Below are 20,407 nucleotides of genomic sequence, written 5' to 3' on the forward strand. Positions count from 1 at the left end.
TTATTCTAGCTAGGAGAATGTGAGGAGAGAGATGTACAACTACTAAAAGCAAAGGGGCTTGCTCTTCCCATTCTCTTCTCATTTTTTTTTTTTTGTTTGTTTTTAATAACTGGATGGAATGTGGATATGGTGGTGAGCTACCTTATCCACACAATACTAAAGGAGTACTTGAACCGCAGCAGGTGTCTGGGCCCCTGACAACTTCACTAAACAGTCATGCAGAGTTTTGTGTGGAAGAGAAGTAAACCATCTTATTTCCTCCATGTCACATGTAGCTGAACTCATATCCTAAATACAAGATATGGGGACATTGAGTTTTATCCTCTAGCTTCTCCTTCTCCTTAGCTACATACCTTTGTTTTGTTCTACATGCATACTCTAGTTAGATTTTACCAACTATGTGATAGACTGTATCACAAAGGCAAAGCCAGAAATAACGGCAGTGCCTGTATACTCGTAGTCCTGGTAGAAGCACTCCCTGTAACTCTCCCTATATGGAATCAAGAAATCTTACAGAACCAGAAACTTGACAATAAAATATTAAAAAAAAAAAAAAGAAATCTAACAGAACCAGAGCAAAAATGGCATCAGAAATGTACACAGATGTGGAGGCAATGAAGCCACTGCCCCATTTTGTTGTAATGCTGTTGTTGGTGTTAGGAAAGTGGTAGCAAAAATTGATAGTAATATTTTTTTTCTAGGAAAATATGATTATACCACTTTCCTGATACTTGTCACATGACTTTAGGTAAGAAATCCTACCCCGTACTCAAGTATCCAAAGAAAACAAGACAGTGTGACAGGAGAAAAGAGAAGACTAGGAAAACATAACACCACCCCAAAATAATGGCTCCTTTTAAGTATGTGGACGTGAACACACACATACACACCTTCTAAAACAAGATAAGATCCACCTTCTTTTCTACTTTGGTAGAACAGGACACAGTAGCCTGGTATCAGAGGTCTCTGAATAATCTGAAATGTATTATATAAGTCTCCTTAGCTGTTCACCCATTTTTAGCTACGGGTATAGGAGGAAGTAACCATCTTGCCCACAAGCATTTGGCTAATGGGGAATGTAGGTCCTCTCTCTTCTGGACAAAAGTTGGTCCATGCCAGATAGAAATCAAACACAGTCTTTTTGAAAGGAGCCTAGCTTTTTATAAAGTTGAAGAGGAACTCCATATGGCAGTTTCTTTTTATGCCCCTCCCTTTCTCCTAGGACAAAGATGACTGGGAAAGGAGTTGGCATCTAACCCAAGGGCTCCCAACCCACATACTGGTTAACAACCTACAGTGTGAACTGTGCCAATAATAACCTGTGTCAATCAGACTCTTTCTCACTTAGGAATCTAAACCTAGAGAATGAAGTAATGGCAGCAGGAGCTAAAGTTAAAGGTTAACGAACCATATGAGGGCCCACAATGCACCATATAAAAACTAAAGACAGCAGGGGCACCTGGGTGGCTCAGTCGGTTAAGCATCTGCTCTTGATTTCAGCTCAGGTGGTGACCTCACTGTTCCTGAGTCAGACACCCTCATGGGGCTCCGTGCTGACAGTGCAGCTAACAGTGCAAACCCTGCTTGGGCTCCTCTCTCTCTTCTCTCTCTGCCCTTACTCTGCTTGCTCTCTCTCTCAAAAATAAATAAATAGATTTTTAAAAAAAAAAACCACTAAAGACAGCAAAGACGAAAATTATGTGTAAGGACAGCTGTAAAGTAGAGAAGAGATTTAATAGAAGGGGGAAGAGGGGTGCCTGGGTGGCTCAGTCAGTTAGGCGTCCCACTTTGGCTCAGGTCTTGATCTTGCGGTTCATGAGTTCAAGCCCCCACGTTGGGCTCTGTGCTGACAGTTCAGAGCCTGGAGCCTGCTTCAGATTGTGTGTGTGTGTATGTGTGTGTCTGTGTGTGTGTGTGTGTGTGTGTGTGTGTGTCTGTCCCTCCCCTCCCTGCTTATGCTCTGTCTCTCTCTCTCTCAAAAATAAATAAATATTGAAAAAAAATTAAAAACAGATAGAAGGGGAAGAGACTCCCAATTCTTGCTCTGAATTTCCTACAATAGCATCATTCCTAGAAATCTACCTCTAGAGTTCCTTGTCTACTTAAGGCCCCTTCTTGGTGGGTTCCCAAGTTCTTATAAACTTCACAGTACTTGAGATAACTTGGGTTAGGGTTCTGATACTTGGCAAACAAAAGAAACTAAGATTTAAATGAATAACCTTTCTTATAATTGAAATTTCCAAAGTCACGAGGTTTCTTTCATCATAGTAACATAAACTTGTTACCGGAATTCACAAACTTCCTTCAGTTTAAAGTATTTTAATCTGGTAAACAGCATTTTCATTCGGATTTGGCTATAAAATTAATATTAGTTTGAAGTGTTTTGAAGTAAATTTTTAGGTTAGAACCCAAAGTCCTACTGGATATGAGAACAAGAAAAATAATTTAAAAGATATATAACTTGAGGCTTACAACTCATTCTGGTCATATTATAGGATTGGATTTTCATAGGTTGTAGTTTGGGTTTTAATTTTCACAAACATCTAAACAAACAGCCTAAAGTTAAGTTCCCCAATTATGATATTTATTTATTTATTTATTTACAAACAGCCTAAAGTTAAGTTCCCCAATTAAGATATTTATTTATTTATTTATTTTGAAAGAGAAAGAATAAGCAGGGGAAGAGCAAAGAGAGAGTGAGAGAGAACCCCAAGCAGGCTCTATGCTGCCAGTGTAGAGCCTAACGCTGGGCTCGAACTCATGAAATCCAAGAGACTGTGACCTGAGCTGAAATCCAAAGTCAGACACTTAATTGACTAAGCCACTCAGGCTCCCTCCTCACTATGATTTTAAAACAAATTAGTAGAGCACATCAATTGAGCAAAATGGTCCTTTAAAAGAACAGAGTACTAAGATAAAAATAACACTGAGAGGGCGCCTGCGTGGCTCAGTTGGTTGAATGTCCGACTTTGGCTCAGGTCACAATCACATAGTTCGTGAATTCAAGCCCTGCATCGGGCTCTGTGCTGACAGCTTGGAGCCTGGAACCTGCTTTGGATTCTGTGTCTCCCTCTCTGCCTTTCCCCAACTCATGCTTGCTCTCTCTCTCTCTCTCTCAAAAATAAACATTAAAAAGAAATTAAAAAATAAACAGCACTGAGGAGTTAATCATAAAGATTTCAAGTCTATGAAATTCAGGCTATAATTTTTTTCTCAAGAAAATCACAGAATATTAGGGGTGCAAAGTATCACAGGGATAATCTACTCTAATATTTTCATTTTATATATGAGCTAACTAGGTACGGAAAGGCTAAAAACCCTGCCAAATGTCACATAACCACATTGGTAGAAAAGCCAAGTCATGAGATTCCAATTCACTATTCTTTTCCACCATATCATAATATTGACAGAAAAAAACAAAACAAAAAACCCTCAAAAGTTTGAACCTGACAAAGGTTAAAAATTTTAAAGACTAGAAAGTTACATGTAATTTCCTAAAATACTTGAATTTATTAAAAAACTGATTACTTTTGTTTTGCTACTATATGTACTTGCACTCAATGAAATAAAGAAAGTTAAGACACAAGAATAAATGTTAAAGTAACAGATACTGCCAAAATACTCACGAATCCAAAAAGCAGGTACAGGTTAAGGGGATGCTTATGTCTGTTTACGGTCAATGCTAAAATCAAACCCAAAGATCCAAGGGCAAACACCACAATTAAGGCAGGACTGAAAGATAAAATTAGAAGCATTTTTAAGCTTAAAAACAGAAGAAATAGTATTAACCAATATAATAAAATCTGTCTGTTGCATTTGTGTATTTGTGGTGTGGAAGGAACTGCACCAAACTGTCAAAAGAAACTATTTTTCTGTTCAGGGAATATGAGGGGTGTGAGCAGGGGATGAGCAGCGGGACAAAGAAAAGAGCCTATAATGAACGGGGAGCACTTTTCCTTTTGACTTCGTGAACTTCTATCATATTTGTGTATTTTTGCAATTAGCATAGTGCTTTTTAAAACTGAAATAAGGAATAGCTATTAAATAATAAACAAATTTTATGTACACTTACTATACAGCTGTAATTTCAATTAAAGAACTTTACCTCAAATAACAAACTAATGTTTTTGCAGGGGAAGTGATGATAGAAATTGTCTGCTTCCAAGACAATATTCATTCTTTCTTTTTCTTTCTTAATGTTTTACTTATTACAGAGAGAGACACAATATGTGAACAGGGAAGGAGAGAGAGAGAGACACAGAATCTGAAGCAGGTGGCAAGCTATCAATGCAGAGCTTGACGTGGGGCTCAAACTCACCAACTGTGAGATTATGACCTGAGCTGAAGTTGGACGCTGAAATGACAGAGCCACCCAGGTGCCCATATTTTTCCTTTAATATGAAAAAACTTCTATAACTTTTAGCCATGGAAATAATTATTTTGGAGGTCAAATCTTTAACAAATTAGGGATGAACTATATGAAGCTCCTTTGGAAATTTCTCAGTGAAATTATACTAGTCATGATCCAACACCAAGACAAATTAAAGACTCCTTTATTTAAAGTACCTTATTCTTTAAGCATTGTCTTAGGCTTTGGGGACTGCGCATAAGTATAATAAAAGCAAAAATAAATTAAATTTAAAAACTCCATACAGTGGGGGCGCCTGGGTGGCTCAGTTGGTTAAGTGACTGACTCTTGATTTTGGTTGAGGTCGTGATCTCGTGGTTTGTCAGTTCGAGCTCCGTATCAGGCTCCGTGCTGACAGTGCCAAGCCTGCTTGGGATTCTCTCTCTCTCTCTTTCTCCCAAAATAAATAAATAAACTTAAAAAAAACCTGCATACAGTAAAAATTCTTAATACTATTTCAGGAGATGAAAGTTTAACCCTATAAAACTGTAAGCTAAAAGGTTCAGAGGTAAATATCATGTTGCAGAACATTTCCCTTATCAAAACTAGTCTTATTTACAAAAGTTAATAATGAACCATTTTTACATTCTAACCTCAGAAGTTAATGGAGAAAAAAAGGGAACTTTGCTTATAATATGCCCTTTTGTTCATAAGCAGCAGCTAAAAATGACTGAAAATCATCTTATCACCTTACCTCTCATGTACAAATGTCCGTATAGACTCAAAGTATATAAAAAATGAAGATGTCACTGTAGTTAAAAGAACTTGCAGAGAAAGGATGGCGTAGACTTTTCTTAGAAAGGCTGAAAAAGAAAATAATTACACATGATGGTATTCTTGAGCATTTATCACAGAATGGCAGGATCAGATATGTTCTTACAAACATTATTTTTTTTTTCAAAATTGTTTTTTGAACATTCATTTTTGAGAGACAGAATGGGAGCAGGGAAGGGTCAGAGAGAGAGGGATATACAGAATTCAAAGCAGGCTCCAGGCTCTGAGCTGTCAGCAGGGAGCCTGATGCAGGGCTCGAACTCACAGGCCGTGAAATCAAGACCTGAGCTGAAGTCAGATGCTTAACCGACTGAGCCACCCAGGCGCCCCAGAAACATTCAAATTTTATACATAATCTTTAAATCTGAATCCAAATAATGTAGTCTGGAACTTAAACTAAAAACAAAAACAGAAAATACTTCCAAAGAAATCACAAATTTTAAGTGATAACTATCCTTCAAGAAGCAGGAGTCTAAAAAAAATAAACAGGCCAGAATAAAAATGTTTTCAACAATGGGTGTCCTTGGGGTGCCTGGGTGGCTCAGTCAGTTAAGTGTCAGATCTCGGCTCAGGTCATGATTTTGCAGTTTGTGAGTTTGAGCCCCACACTGGGCTCTGTGCTGACAGCTCAGAGCCCGGAGCCTGCTTTGGATTCTGTGTCACCACCTCTCTCTGCCCCTCCCCCTCTCACACTCTGTCTCTCAATAATAAATAAAACGTTAGGGGCACCTGGGTGGCTAAGTGGGTTAGTGTCCGACTTTGGCTCAGGTCATGATCTCACAGTTCGTGGGTTCGAGCCCTGCGTCGGGCTCTGTGCTGACAGGTAGCTGACAGCCCGGAGCCTGTTTCAGATTCTGTACCTCCCCCTCTCTCTGACCCTCCCCTGCTCACGCTGTCTCTCTCTCTCAGAAATAAATAAAACATTAAAAAATTAAAAAAAAAACGTTAAAAAGAATTAAAAAAGAATAGAAACAAACAAACAAACACCAATGGGTGGCCTGGCCGGTTCAGTAGGTTGAGTATGTGACTCTTGATCTCAGAGTTTTTTAAGTTCAAGTCCCATGTTGGGCATAGAGCTTACTTAAAAAAGAAAAAGAGAAAGAGAAAGAGAAAGAAAAAGAAAAGATAATGTTTTCATCAAAAGAAAGTATGAAACACTATTTATACACAGCAGCATAAACAAAGCAAAAGATTAAAAACAGAACATATCTAAACAACAAATCTATCTTGAAACTGAAAAGCAGGAATAGAAAGCATATGGCTAGATACAAATTAAAAAAAAATCTTAATTTCCAAGCAGTACAAACGTTTCCTCAAAATAAAACTTATCCTTAAAAGGCAAATAATACATAAATTTACTTTCACTCATATACTTTTATTTCTCACTTATAGTACCTCTTCCTCTAGTTTCTATACAGTAAGAAATTCTTACTTTCAAGATACTTTATTATTAACATCCATAAATAATCTCCAAGTTCTAATGATGTAAACACTTAGTAAAGTCATCTGACATGCAGATGATATAGGTAACACAGTGAATCCCCAACTCACCACCAGTTTCAGAAATAAACACTAAGAGTTTCCACCTCCTGTATGTACACAGACTGATAGAATAATAACATCCTTCTCTCCTCACCCCTGTAGCTGCAATCATCTTTCAAGATTCAGCCTTGATCATTTCCCCCATCAGAATTAAATGTTCCTCCTCCTGTTCCCGAGGAGCCCTAAAGAAACTTCTAATTGCTTCATATAATTAATAAGCCTACTAGCCCTTCACTCCCATCCCACTATAGAGACTAAAAATCTCCCTAATAATAGGGAATATGACTCACTCATTTTTATACCCCAAACAACCAGCAAAGTGCATGGCACACAATAAATACTCATTACATTTTATTGGCTTTTACGAATTTATGAAAGGTAAATTCTGCCACTCAGGGAAGAGAAAAGGTATTATTCTAAAACAACAATGGAGGGGTGCCTGGGTGGCTCAGTCAGTTAGGTGTCCGACTTCAGCTCAGGTCATGATCTCATGGTTCGTGGGTTCAAGCCCCGCGTCAGCTAGCTCAGAGCCTGGAGCCTGTTTCAGATTCTGTGTCTCCCTCTCCCTCTGACCCTCCCCTGCTCATGCTATCTATCAGAAATTAAAAAAAAAAAAGAAAAAGAAAAAAAAGAGTATTAAAAAAATAAAACAACAATGGAGCCACATAACTTACATAGAGCATTGTGCTTAGGTAGGCAATAAAACCACTGCTGGCCCCCTTTTTTCCCAACAAAACAAGATGAAACATTGTCTCTTGCTTCTCATGACCATACTCATACAATAAATGTCACCTCTGAAAAGAATTCTTACTATAGACCTGGCTTCCCAACTAAGGATGAAGTGCTTTGACAGCATGTAAGCCAAATATTAAATAATAATAATAGGAAATTTTCATAAATACCAAGATTTAATCCTTAAAATGATCCCACCTTAAATCTTAACGTTTCCCTCTGATACCTAATCCAAAATAGACCGTGAGTTTTTCCTAATGTCTTTTTTTTTTAAAGATACAGTTCTTTTTTTTTTTAATTTTTTTAAATGTTTTATTTATTTCTAGGAGAGAGAGAGAGAGAGACAGCGTGAGCAGGGGAGGGTCAGAGAGAGAGGGAATCACAGACTCTGAAGCAGGCTCCAGGCTCTGAGCTGGCAGTCAGCACAGAGCCCGATGCGGGGCTCAAACCCACGAACCACGAGATCATGACCTAAGCGAAAGTCGGACACTTAACTGACTAAGCCACCCAGGCGCCCCATCCTCATGTCTTTAACAGGTTGTACTGAACATACAATTTAGCCAATGACTCAGTAACACTACCGGTTGTATTTTGTCCTACGTGTAGGCATGATGTATCTTTCAGGAAACTGCTCATCTCTACCACAGATCTACAACTTCCTTTCTTAAAAAGGGCCTGATGCTTGCATGCTGTACGAGGTTATTTCCACTTTTTTCACAAAAGCAAGTTAAAGCATATATTACTGCCACGGACAATGTTATTTGGGCCATCTTCCTGTGAACTTAATTACTAAACCAAAGGCCACACTATTATTCCCTCAAGGGATTTTCCAGACTCAAAAAAAAAATCATATTCTTTAATTTTGATACCATATTAGGTACCTCACCTAACTCAAACCCATTCCCTGTATTTTCTCAATTAAGCAGTGAAAGTTAACGTTAATCTTTACCGTTTGATGGAACTGTTCTACAGGTCAAAATAGTGTGCTTAATGTTTATTTGTATGTGCGTGTTGGTGCACAAGTACATATGAAATAAAAGTATACACTGAGGTGTTAATAATGATTTTTCTCTGAGCAACATGAGTGAGGAGGATTTTCACGTTCAGTTCCTTGCTAATCTGCGTTGTTTTTCTTTATCACCAATAAATATTTTTTACTTTTGTAATGGAAAAACATTTTAAAGAAACCTTGCAGGGGTGCCTGGCTGACTCAGTCAGTAAAGTGTGTGACTCTTGATCTTGCAGGTGTAAGTTCAAGCCCCATGCTGGGTGTAGAGATTACTTAAAATCTTTCTTTAAAAAATAAACTTGTGCTAAGCCAGTAAATTCATCATAAAAATAATCCTTATGCTCACAATCACAGCTTTTCTCTACCCCTTAAAAAAAGAATCTTAAACCAAATCCAAAGAAAAAGCAACATTTGACACCCATTTTGAGTAACTAACCTAAAACACGGCAAAGGCTATACACACTCAGCTCACACAGAAAAATAAAAGAGCCAGCAGGAAAAGAATATAAATCAAATAGCAATTATCTTCCAATTTATTTTTGAAGCCTGATATCTCCCCCTTCTACTTTTATTTCCCCCCTTTCTACTCAAACTTAACACGGCCAAAACAGCAACTCTTCATTTCTTCGCGGTTCTGTCTGTCCTTCTCCCAAGACTTCTCCTCCGTAACCAGCACCAACAGCCCCCACACCAAAAATGTGGACATCGTGTCTGATTCCCCTCCCTCCTCCCAACCCATCCACAACTACTGGAGCTGCTCTTCACAAAGTACAACATGTCCAACCACTACCCCTGCAGTCAGAGTCGGTCTGATATCTCACCTACTCCTAAAGTGGCCTTCTCATCAGTCTCCATGCCTCTCCTCTGGTCCGGCCCGTGGTCTCAATCCATTCTCCCCACAGCTGTCAGAGTGATCTTTTTGTAAAATAAACCACGTCACATGCTTAAACACTTAGGATAAAATTCAAAGCTTCTATGGGGCCTACAAGGACCTACCTGATAAACAACTTTTCCAACCTCAGCACACACCCTCTTCCCTTCCTCACTATGCTTTCCCCACACTTGCTACCTTTCTGTTCTGCAAGCATGCCAACTCCTTCCTAGGTCTGGGCCTCTGCCCTTGCTGTCTCCTCTGCCTGGGATGCTTTTATCACTCTTTATATGTAATGGTGGTTTAAAACATCCACAATTTAGTGACACTCCCTTCAAGAGATTCACTTCTGAACAAAAATAATAAGGCAGAAGCAACAATGTATATTATGTCTAAGACTAAATCTTAAAAGGCAATTTTTTATACCTCAGTTAAAAAAAAAAAATAGAGGCCTCTGGGTGACTCAGTCGGTTACGTGTCCGACTTCAGCTCAGGTCATGATCTCGCAGTATCCTTGAGTTCGAGCCTCACATCAGGCTCTGTGTTGACAGCTCAGAGCCTGGAGCCTGCTTCAGATTCTGTGACTCCCTCTCTCTCCTGCTCATGCTCGGTTTCTCTCTCTCTCTCTCATAAATAAATAAACATTTTTTAAAAAATGTTTTTCAAAAGTAATATAGCTACTACCTACTCTTTCTTCCTTCCTTCCTTCCTTCCTTCTTTCTTTCTATGTTTAATTATTTTTGAGAGAGACAGAGCAGGGGAGGGGCGAAGACAGATGGAGACACAGAATCTGAAGCAGGCTCCAGGCTCTGAGCTGTCAGCACAGAGTCCAATGCAGAAATCAAACCCACGAAGCATGAGATCATGACCTGAGTCAAAGTCGGATGCTTAACTGACTGTGCCACCCATACTTGCCCTTTCTTAGAAGACTCACTCTAGGGCACTGTTGCTCAACCTCCCTTTTTTCATTATTGTGAACCTAAGAAGCCTTCTGGACATGTTTTCCTAATAGTTTGCCGATAAAGTTTTAATGCCACACATAACTGTTTATGTACCACAACTCTTTGGAAGGGTACATATTATCATAAAATCTGAGATTGTTTTGCCCTCCACCTCAAGAACCAATTTCCACCCCCTTGGAGGCAGTACTGTCCCCAGTGAGAGTGAATGCTACAGGAGAAGCCAGCTGCCAAAGTTGTGAGGACATTCAAGTAGTCCTACAGAAAAATCCACGTAGTAGAAAACTGAGGTCTCTTGCCCACAGCCAGTGAGAACAGGCCTTCTGCTTAATAATGATGTGAGTGTGCCTTCTTGGAAGCATGCCCTTCAAGCTCCAGTCAGACCTTCAGGTGACTACAACCCCAGCCAACATGTTGACTACAACCTTTGACAAATCCTGATCTCAAATCAGTAAGATACTTGGCTCTTAGAAATGGATAATAGGTGTTTATTCAAGCATTCTGTGGTATACCACATTTTGTGGTAATTTGCCACACAGCAATAGAAAACTAATTTAAATTTTGTTACCTGAAAGGGAGCTGCTGACACACCAAAAACCTAAAATATGGAAGGCTTTGGAATCAGGCAGTGGGTGGGACATGGCAGATCTCTGAGGTAAAAGCTCAAAACGCCTTGAAGAAACTGTTTACAGAAGGATGACACCTTTCAGGAGGATGTGGGTAACAGCTTAATGGAAAGTGGTTTGTGCTGACAAAAAATTTAGCAACACTGTCACCTGTGGGAACATGGAAAGTGTTGAAAATGTACCTAATCAAGTACATGATCATACTAAGGAGATTTCCACATAAAGTACTGAAGGTCCTTGCTGGACTCTTGCTGCTTACATTAAAATGCAAGAGGAGACAATGGGGAAAAACTGAGAGCTTTCCCGAGATCAGAAACACGACAGGGATGTCCACTCTCACCACTGTTGTTTAACATAGTGCTGGAAGTCCTAGCATCAGCCATCAGACAACAAAAGGAAATAAAAAGCATCAGAATTGGTAAAGAAGAAGTCAAACTCTCACTTTTCGCAGACGACATGATACTCTACATAGAAAACCTGACACTCTCCACCAAAAGCCTACTAGAGCTGATCCATGAATTCAGCAAAGTTACAGGATACAAAATCAATGTACAGAAATTGGTTGCATTTTTATACACAAATAATGAAGCAACAGAAAGAGAAATCAAGAAACTATCCCATTCACAATTGCACAAAAAGCCATAAAATACCTAGGAATAAACCTAACCAAAGATATAGGAGATCTGTATGATGAAAACTATAGAAAGCTTATGAAGGAAATTGAAGAAAACACAAAGAAATGGAAAAACATTCCAGGCTCATGGATCGGAAGAATAAATATAGTTAAGATGTCATTACTACCCAAAGCAATCTACACATTCAATACAATTCCAATCAAAATTGCACCAGCATTCTTCTCAAAACTAGAACAAACTATCCTAAAATTTGTTTGGAACCACAAAAGACCCCAAATAGCCAAAGTAATATTGAAGAAGAAAACCAAAACGGGAGGTATCACCATCCCAGACTTTAGCCTCTACTTCAAAGCTATAATCATCAAGACAGTATGGTATTGGCACAAAAACAGACACAAAGACCAATGGAATAGAATAGAGAACTCAGAACTGGACCCACAAATGTATGGCCAACTAATCTTTGACAAAGTGGGAAAGAGTATGCAATGGAAAAAAGACAGCCTCTTTAACAGATGGTGCTGGGAGAACTGGACAACAACATACAGAAGAATAAAACAAAAACAATTTCTCAAACCAAACAAAAAAATAAACTCAAAATGGATAAAGGACCTGAATGTGAGACAGGAAACCATCAAAACCCTAGAAGAGAAAGCAGGAAAAAACCTCCTTGACCACAACCGCAGCAATTTCTTACTTGACACATCCCCAAAGGCAAGGGAATCAAGAGCAAAAATGAACTCCTGGGACCTCATCAAGATAAAAAGCTTATGCATGGCAAAGGAAACAATCAACAAAACTAATAGGCAACTGACAGAATGGGAAAACATAGTTGCAAATGACATATCAGATAAAGGGCTAGTATCCAATATCTATTAGGAACTCATCAAACTCCACACCGGAAAAACAAATAATCCAGTGAAGAAATGGGCAGAAGACATGAACAGACACTTCTCCAAAGAGGACATCCAGATGGCCAACAGACACATGAAACGATGCTCAGCGTCCCTCCTCATCAGGGAAATACAAACCAAAACCACACTGAGATACTACCTCACGCCAGTCAGAGTGGCTAAAAATGAGCAAATCAGAGAACTCTAGATGCTGGCGAGAATGTGGAGAAACGGGCACCCTCTTACACTGTTGGTGGGAATGTAAGCTGGTGCAACCCCTCTGGAAAACAGTATGGAGGTTCTTCAAAAAGTTAACAGCAGAACTCCCCAATGACCCAGCAGTCGCACTGCCAGGAATTTACCCAAGGGATACAGAAGTGCTGATGCACAGGGGCACATGTACCCCAATGTTCATAGCAGCACTCTCAACAATAGCCAAAACATGGAAAGAACCTAACTGTCCATCAACTGATGAATAGATCAAGAAAATGTGGCTTATCTAGACAATGGAATACTACATGGCAATGAGAAAGAATGAAATCGGGCCATTGGTAGCAACATGGATGGACTTCGAGGGTGTTATGCTGAGCGAAATAAGTCAGGCAGAGAAGGACAGATACCATATGTTTGCACATATAGGTGGATTAGGAGGAAGATAATGGAGGACCATGGGGGAGAAGAAGGGGAAAAATAGTTGGGGAAAGGGAGGGAGGCAAACCATGAGAGACTCTTGAATGCTGAGAACAAACTGAGGGCTGATGGGGGTGGAGGAGAGAGGAAGGGGGGTGATGGGCATGGAGGAGGGCACTTGTGGGGACAAGCACTGGGTGTTATATGGAAACCAACTTGACAATAAACTAAAAAAAATAAAAAATAAAATGCAAGAGGAGAGATAGAGGATGTGAGGATCTTTTGTTAAAATCTCACAAATATCCAACTCTGCACCTCAGAAGAACCATTCAAACAACAGGTCTTTTGAGAAGCTTGAGGAAATTGTCACTCAGCAGTCTTGGCCAAAGCTTACCCTAAGACACTTCTGGGTGTGGCTTTTGTCTAATGGAATGAACCACAAGAAGAATCATACGAACCCCCAAAGTTTTTAGAAGAACTTTACTGGAAAAAATACCACCAAATTATGCCTGATCTACTTATGGATATTGGATGTGTGTGGGTACAGATAATTTGTCTCTTTAGTTCCAAAATCTTCAAGAGAAAATACACTCCAAGAATATATTTAAAGAATGACACCCAAGTGTCCTCATCCACGCCTGGATTTGATTTAGATGAGAAAACTCTAGGGGCACCTGGGTGGCTCAGTCGGATAAGCATCCGACTTAGGCTCAGGTCATGATCTCACGGTTCGTGGGTTCGAGCCCCGCGTTGGGCTCTGTGTCGACAGCCAGCTCAGAGCCTGGAGCCTGTTTCAGATTCTGTGTCTCTCTCTCTGACCCTCCCCTGCTTGCTCATGTGTGCTCTCTCTGTCTCTTAGAAATAAATAAAATATAAAATAAAAAAAAAAAGAAAACTCTAGACTTTGCACTGATGCTATACTGGATAAAACCTTTGGAGCATCTTAGAATGCACGTGGAAGAAAAATTTGTGACGAAAGACTGTGGTGGTTTAAAACATGCCTATCAACAAAGCAGACTCTGCTTCAGATTCTCTGTCTCCCTCTCTCTGCCCCTTCCCCACTCTTGTATGCACGTTCTCTTTCTCTCTCTCAAAAATAACTCAGCATTCATAAAGAAAAAAAGAAAGAGAGAGAAAGGAAGGAAGAAAGAGAGAGAGAAACAAAGAAAGGAAAGAAGGAAGGAAGGAAGGAAGGAAGGGAGAAAAAAGAAAATAAAACATTCCTATAAATTATGTAACACTTAACTTCAAAAGGTGGAGCCTAAATCTCACACCTTGGAGTGTGGATGGACTTAGTGACTTGCTTTACTAATGAATATAATGCGGGATGTGATGGTGCATGTGATTACCATGACTAGTTCATTAAAGACACTGTGGCTTCCTCATTGTTCTCTAATGAATCACTCGCTCAGGGGAAGGCAGCTGCCATGCAATGAGGCCACACAAGGAGCCTATGAAGGTCATGTGGCAAAGGACTGAGAGGCCTTTTGTCAACATCCACGCGAGTAAGAGTTCCAGGAAGCAGATCCTCCGGCCTAGTCATGCCTTCAGCTGACTGCAGCCACAGCACTCATCTTGAATAGAATCTCACGGGACACCTTGAGCCAGAACCACCAAGCCAAATCTCTCCAATTCCTGCTCAGAAACTGTGTGAAATAGTAACAATGTGGTGTTCTAAGCCAGTAAACTTTGGGGTAACTTTTTAATGAAGCAATAATGAATAAATGTGGCTACTTCCTTCTCATACAACACAACTACCACCTCCTTTAAGAGCTCTTTTCCTGACCATTCCTTAACTGAAATAGTTGCCACTCTGAACCCTACTGTCTATTCCATCACGGTGTCTTTTCTTCAGGGAACTTATCACAGCAAATAACCTATTTATTTGCTCACTTCTTCAGGGTCTGTCTCCCCAACTCCCTTATCCAAATTACGAGTCTTCAAGAGTGGGGTGCCTGAGTGGCTCAGTCGGTTGAGCATCTATCTAATTCCTCCTGATCTTGGCTCATGATCAGTCTGTAAGATTGAGTCCCACATCAGGCTCTGCACTGGGCATGACGCCTGCTTGAGATCCTCTCTCTCCTCCTCCCTCTACCCCTCTCCTGTTTACACACACACATGCAAACACACACACTCTCTCTTAAAAAAAAAAAAAAAAAAAACTGAAATATTGTGGTCACTGCTATCCCTAACATCAGTACAGGGCCCAATAGTTTTGTAAATAAAGGAAAGTGCTCACCTTCACTTACAAGGCTAAAACATGCAAATTAAAAGAAAACATCTTTTTTAAAAAATGTTTTATTTATTTCTGAGAGAGAGCATGAGCAGGGTAGAGTCAGAGAGAGAGGGAGACACAGAATCTGAAGCAGGTTCCAGGCTCTGACCTAGCTGTCAGCACAGAGCCCGACGCAGGGCTCAAACCCACGAACCACGAGATCATGACCTGAGCCGAAGTCGGATGTTTAACCGACTGAGCCACCCAGGAGCCCCAAGAAAACATCTTTTACCTACCACAAGAGTCAGCAAACTATGGCTCATGGGCCAAATCCAGCCCACCACCTGATTTTGTAACTAAAGATGTACTGGTCACAACCACACTCTCCCATTTACATATCGTCTACAGCTGCCTTTGCACACATGCAATGGCATAGCTGAGTAGATGCAACATGACCAATGGTCCCACAAAGCTGAAAATATTTAGATTTGGCCTTTTGTAGAAAATGTTTGCCAACCCCTGATCCAATAGACTGCCAAACGTTAAACAAATGGATGATGCTACGTGTTGGTGAGGGTGCAAAAAATGTATCCTCATATATTGTTTGTCAACAGTCAATAAGTACAATCTCTTTGGAGGGTAGCTAATGATATCAACCACACTGAAAACGCTCATACTCTTTTGACCCTAAAATTTCACTTCTAAAAATTGATCTTTGAGGGGAGCCTGGATGGCTCAGTTGGTTGAGCACCCAACTCTTAATTTCGGCTCAGGTCCTGATCACAGGATTGTGGGATGGAGTCCCACGTCAGGCTCCACACTGGATATGGAGGCTGCTTAAGATCCTCTCTCTCTGCCATGGCCCCTCTCAACCTGCTCGTGCTCTTTCACAATTAAATTTAAAAATTAGGGGTGCTTGGGTAGCTCAACTGGCTAATTAGCATCTGACTGCGGCTCAGGTTGTGATCTCACATGAGCCCCATGTAGGGCTCTGTGCTGACAGCTCAGAGCCTAGAGCCTGCTTCAGATTCTGTCTCCATCTCTCTCTGCCCCTCCCCTGCTCGCACACTGTCTTTCTCTCTCTCTCTTTCTCAAATACAAATAAACATTAAAGCAAATTAATTCAGAAAAAAAAAGAATTTCACTAAGTTGTCATTACAGGTTAGTTTGGCCACTGGCCACCCCAACTAATGCCTTAAGGCAGCAACTGAGACTTCCAAAACTTTTATTTCCTCACTACCTTTATAGTCAATAAAAAGGAGATGCTTCTTCTTCTATATTAATGATTCAAATTTTTTTTCTCTAATAAATGCCTTGTATTCACACATCTGATACCACCTCTACACAAATTCAATTTGCTGCAAGAGGTGCCGTTTTCTCTTCCTATCCTTCTTTCCTTATCACTTTGGATCAGCAGAAACTGATGTAGAAAAAGCATTTGCCAGTATCCAACAACCACTCATGATAAAGACACGCAACAAACAAGGAAGAGAAGGAAACTGCCTCAACCTAATAAGGGCTATATATGACAAGCCCACAGCTAATATAATAATACTCAGCAGTGAAAAACTGAAAATTTTTCCTCTAAGCTCAGAACAAGTCAAGGATGTTTGCTTTGCCACTTCTATTTAACATAGTACTGAAGTCCTAGCCAGAGCAATTGGGCAGGATAAAAGAAATAAAAGGAATCCAAACTGGAAAGGAAAAAAAGGTAAAATTATCTCTGTTTACACATGACATGATCTTATATGTAGAAAACTCTAAAGATTCCACAAGCAATTAGATAGAACTAACGAATGAATTCAGCTAAGTTCCATGATACAAAATCAACATGCAAAAAAATCAGTTGCATTTTATACACCAACAATGAGCAAGTCAAAAAGGAAAAGAAACTTAAGGGAGAACTTCCACTTACAAGGATCAAAAAGGACAAAATACTTAGAAATCTAACCAAGAAGGCAAGAAAGACTTGTACTCTGAAAACTACAAAACACTGCTGAAAGAAGGCACAAATACATGACATCCAACAACATCCAATGTTCATAGATTAAACTATTGTTTAGTGTTGTTAAATTAATGTTGTTAAATGTCACACGCAAAAAGAGCTATAGATCTAATGCAATCACTGATGAGGGAGAGAAGCAGAAAAATGATCACCTTTAGCCCAGAAAGCTGACCTATAGCCTGCCTGATAGTTAATATCGAGCTGAATGGTAAACACCAGAAAAATCTGCAAAAGCAGATTTACAAATAGAAATTCGAAGAAGACATTTATGATCTAATATTCCTTGCATGTTCTCTCCCCCTTGAACAGTTATGCATTTAACCACCAACTTCTTATAGCAAAAGTGCAGCTCTTTCTGCCTCCAGGTCCTGCCCGTGTTATAACAAAAGCACGGTTTTGCCCCCAAAACATCTCAAGAATTCTTACTTAACTGTTCACTCGCAACCCCACATCAATCCCTATCAAAATCCCAATGGTCCTTCTTGCAGATACAGAAAAATGCATCCAAAAATTAACATGGAATCTCAAGGGACCCTGAATACCCAAAACAATATGGAAGAACAACAAAGGTTGAGGTCTCACACTTTCTGATTTCAAAACTTATTACAGAGTAGTAAGTAACCAAAGAATAATCAAAATAGTGTGGAACTGACATAAAGACAGACATACAGAACACAATGGACTAGAAGAGCAAAAGTAAACCCTTGCATATATGGTCAAATGATTGTCAACATGGATGCCAAGACCATTCAATGAAGGAAAGGGCTGTCTCTTTAACAAACAGCGCTGGAAAAAACAGGATATCCTTATGCAAAAGAATGAAGTTGAACCCTTACATTACCTCATATACAAAGATTAACTCAAAATAAATTCAAGACCTAAGCATAAGACCTAAAACTATAAAAACTCTTAGTAAAAAAACACAAGGGAAAAGCTTCATGGCATTGGGTTTGGCAATGATTTCTTAAATATGATCCTAAAAGCACAGGCAAAAAAAGCTGTACTTTTCAGAGATAAATTGTACTACATCAAAATTTAAAGCTGCCTCAAAGGACAAATCAATATAGTGAAAAGGCAACCTACAGAATGGGAGAAAATGTGTAAATCATATATACAATAAGAGGTTAATATCTAGACTATATAAGGAACTCTTACAACTCAACAACAACAAATATATAACCCAATGAAAATATGGACAAAGAGAATGAGAAGATAAGCCACAGCCTAACAGAAAATATTTGCAAAGATGCATCTGATTAAAGGACTATTATCCAAAATATACAAAGAACTCGTAAAATTCAGCAAGAAAATGAACTCAATTAAAGAGCATGCAGAGGATCTGGACACTTCCCTGAACAAAATATACAGAGAGCAAATAACATGAAAAGATGCTCATATGTTATCCGGGAAATGCCAATTAAAACAACGAGATACTACTACATCTACTAGACTAGCCAAAATCCAAAACCTGACACCACCAAATGCTGGCTAGAATATGGCGCAACAGGACCTCTCATTCGTTGCTGGTGGAATGCAAAATGGTACAGCTACTTTGGAAGACAGTTTGGTGGTTTCTTACAAAACTAACCATACTCTCAGTATACAATGCAGCAACTGTGCTTGTTGGCATTTACCCAAATGAGGACGACACAAAAATCTACACTGTAACTTTATCCATAACCACTTTTCAAAAAGGGGAAACAACTTAATCACATTTCTTCAAAGTATATGAAAAGATGCTGAACATCACTCATTATCAGGGAAATGCAAGGCAAAACCACAATGAAATATCACCTCAAGCCCATTTGGATGGCTACTTAGAGGAAAAAAAAGGCGAGAACAAGTGTCAGTGAGAATGTAGAGAAATAGGAACACTTGAGCAATGTTGTGTAGAATATAAAATGGTGCAGTCACTATGTAAAACAGTATGGTGGTTCCCCAAAAAACTAAAAATACAATGACCATATAGTGAGATAATAGAAAATATATATTAGTCTCTGCCTCAGGTTTCTGGCACAGAACTCGTGATTTCCTGGGTGACAGGTGTCTCTTCTGTTCTACTGAGGCAATTCTAGGTGAGCTCCTGGATGAGGGCTGGTCGCTAGGAAAAATAAGCCATAAACAAGCTTGGAATTTCGAGCCCTGCTGAAGCGGGGAGAAGTGGAGTTAATAATTGATCATGCCTATGTGAGGATGCCTCCACAAAACATTAAGAAGATGGTTTGGAGAGCTTCCGGGTTGGTGAAGAGAACACATCCACATCCTGGAAGGGGAACACACCTTCACTCCATGGGGACAGAAGCTTCTGCACTTGGTGCCCTCCCAGACCTCCCACTCTCTCTCTTCATCTGGCTGTTTACCTGTATCTTTTAATAAACTGGTAAAAGTGTCTCCTTGAGTTCTGTGAGCTGCTCTGGCAAATTAATCAAACCCAAGGAAGGAGTCATGGGAACCTTCAATTTATAGCCAAGTCTAACAAACTACGGGTTACCTGGGGACCTATTTATTACTTGCAATTGGCATCTGAAGTGGGGTGGGAGCAGTCTATGGGACTGAGCCCTTAACCTATGAGATCTGTTGCTATCGTCTAGGAGACAGTGTCAGAATTGAGTTAAATTGTAGGACACACAGCTGGCATCATGCAGAATTGCTTGGTGTAGAAAAAAAAAACAACCCACATTTGGTGACCCTAAGTGTCAGAACTCAAGTGTTCTGTGTGAGTAGTAAAGAGAAACACAGGAGGAGGAACTGGGTTTTTTCCCTACTCAAGAGGGAATAAACAGGTATGATCCAGTAATTCCACTTCCTCCCTACTCAAGAGGGAAAAGAGAGGTCTGTCTCTAAAACACATATGATCCAGCAATTCCACTTTGGGGTACGCATAGAACTCAAAGCAGATCTCAAGGGGGTATTGTGCACACGTTTATAACGGTATCATTCATAGTAGGTGAAAGCTACCCAAGCGACTACCAACAGATAAATGAATTAACAAAATGTAATTTATTTGCAAATGGAAAATCACTCCTAAAAAAGTGAAGTCTGATACAGGCTACAAAATGGATACTCCCTGAAAACATGCTAAATGAAATAAGGCAGTCACGAAATGACACA

General features: G+C 39.7%; 1 protein-coding gene across 1 annotated transcript in view; it reads right to left on the reverse strand.

Annotated features, from left to right (window-relative positions):
- Window positions 1–20,407, reverse strand: part of TMBIM4 (transmembrane BAX inhibitor motif containing 4) — a 32,392-nt gene that overhangs the window by 10,298 nt on the left and 1,687 nt on the right. The window contains exons 2-3 of the mRNA XM_039234290.1: window positions 5,103–5,211; window positions 3,627–3,732 (exon numbers count right to left, since the gene is read on the reverse strand). Of these exons, the coding sequence (XP_039090221.1) occupies window positions 3,627–3,732; window positions 5,103–5,211 (215 nt within the window). The remainder of the gene's footprint in view (window positions 1–3,626; window positions 3,733–5,102; window positions 5,212–20,407) is intronic.

This window comes from Hyaena hyaena, unplaced genomic scaffold, assembly GCF_003009895.1.
Source record: "Hyaena hyaena isolate Hyena2069 unplaced genomic scaffold, ASM300989v1 scaffold_87, whole genome shotgun sequence".
NCBI classification, from domain to species: domain Eukaryota; kingdom Metazoa; phylum Chordata; class Mammalia; order Carnivora; family Hyaenidae; genus Hyaena; species Hyaena hyaena.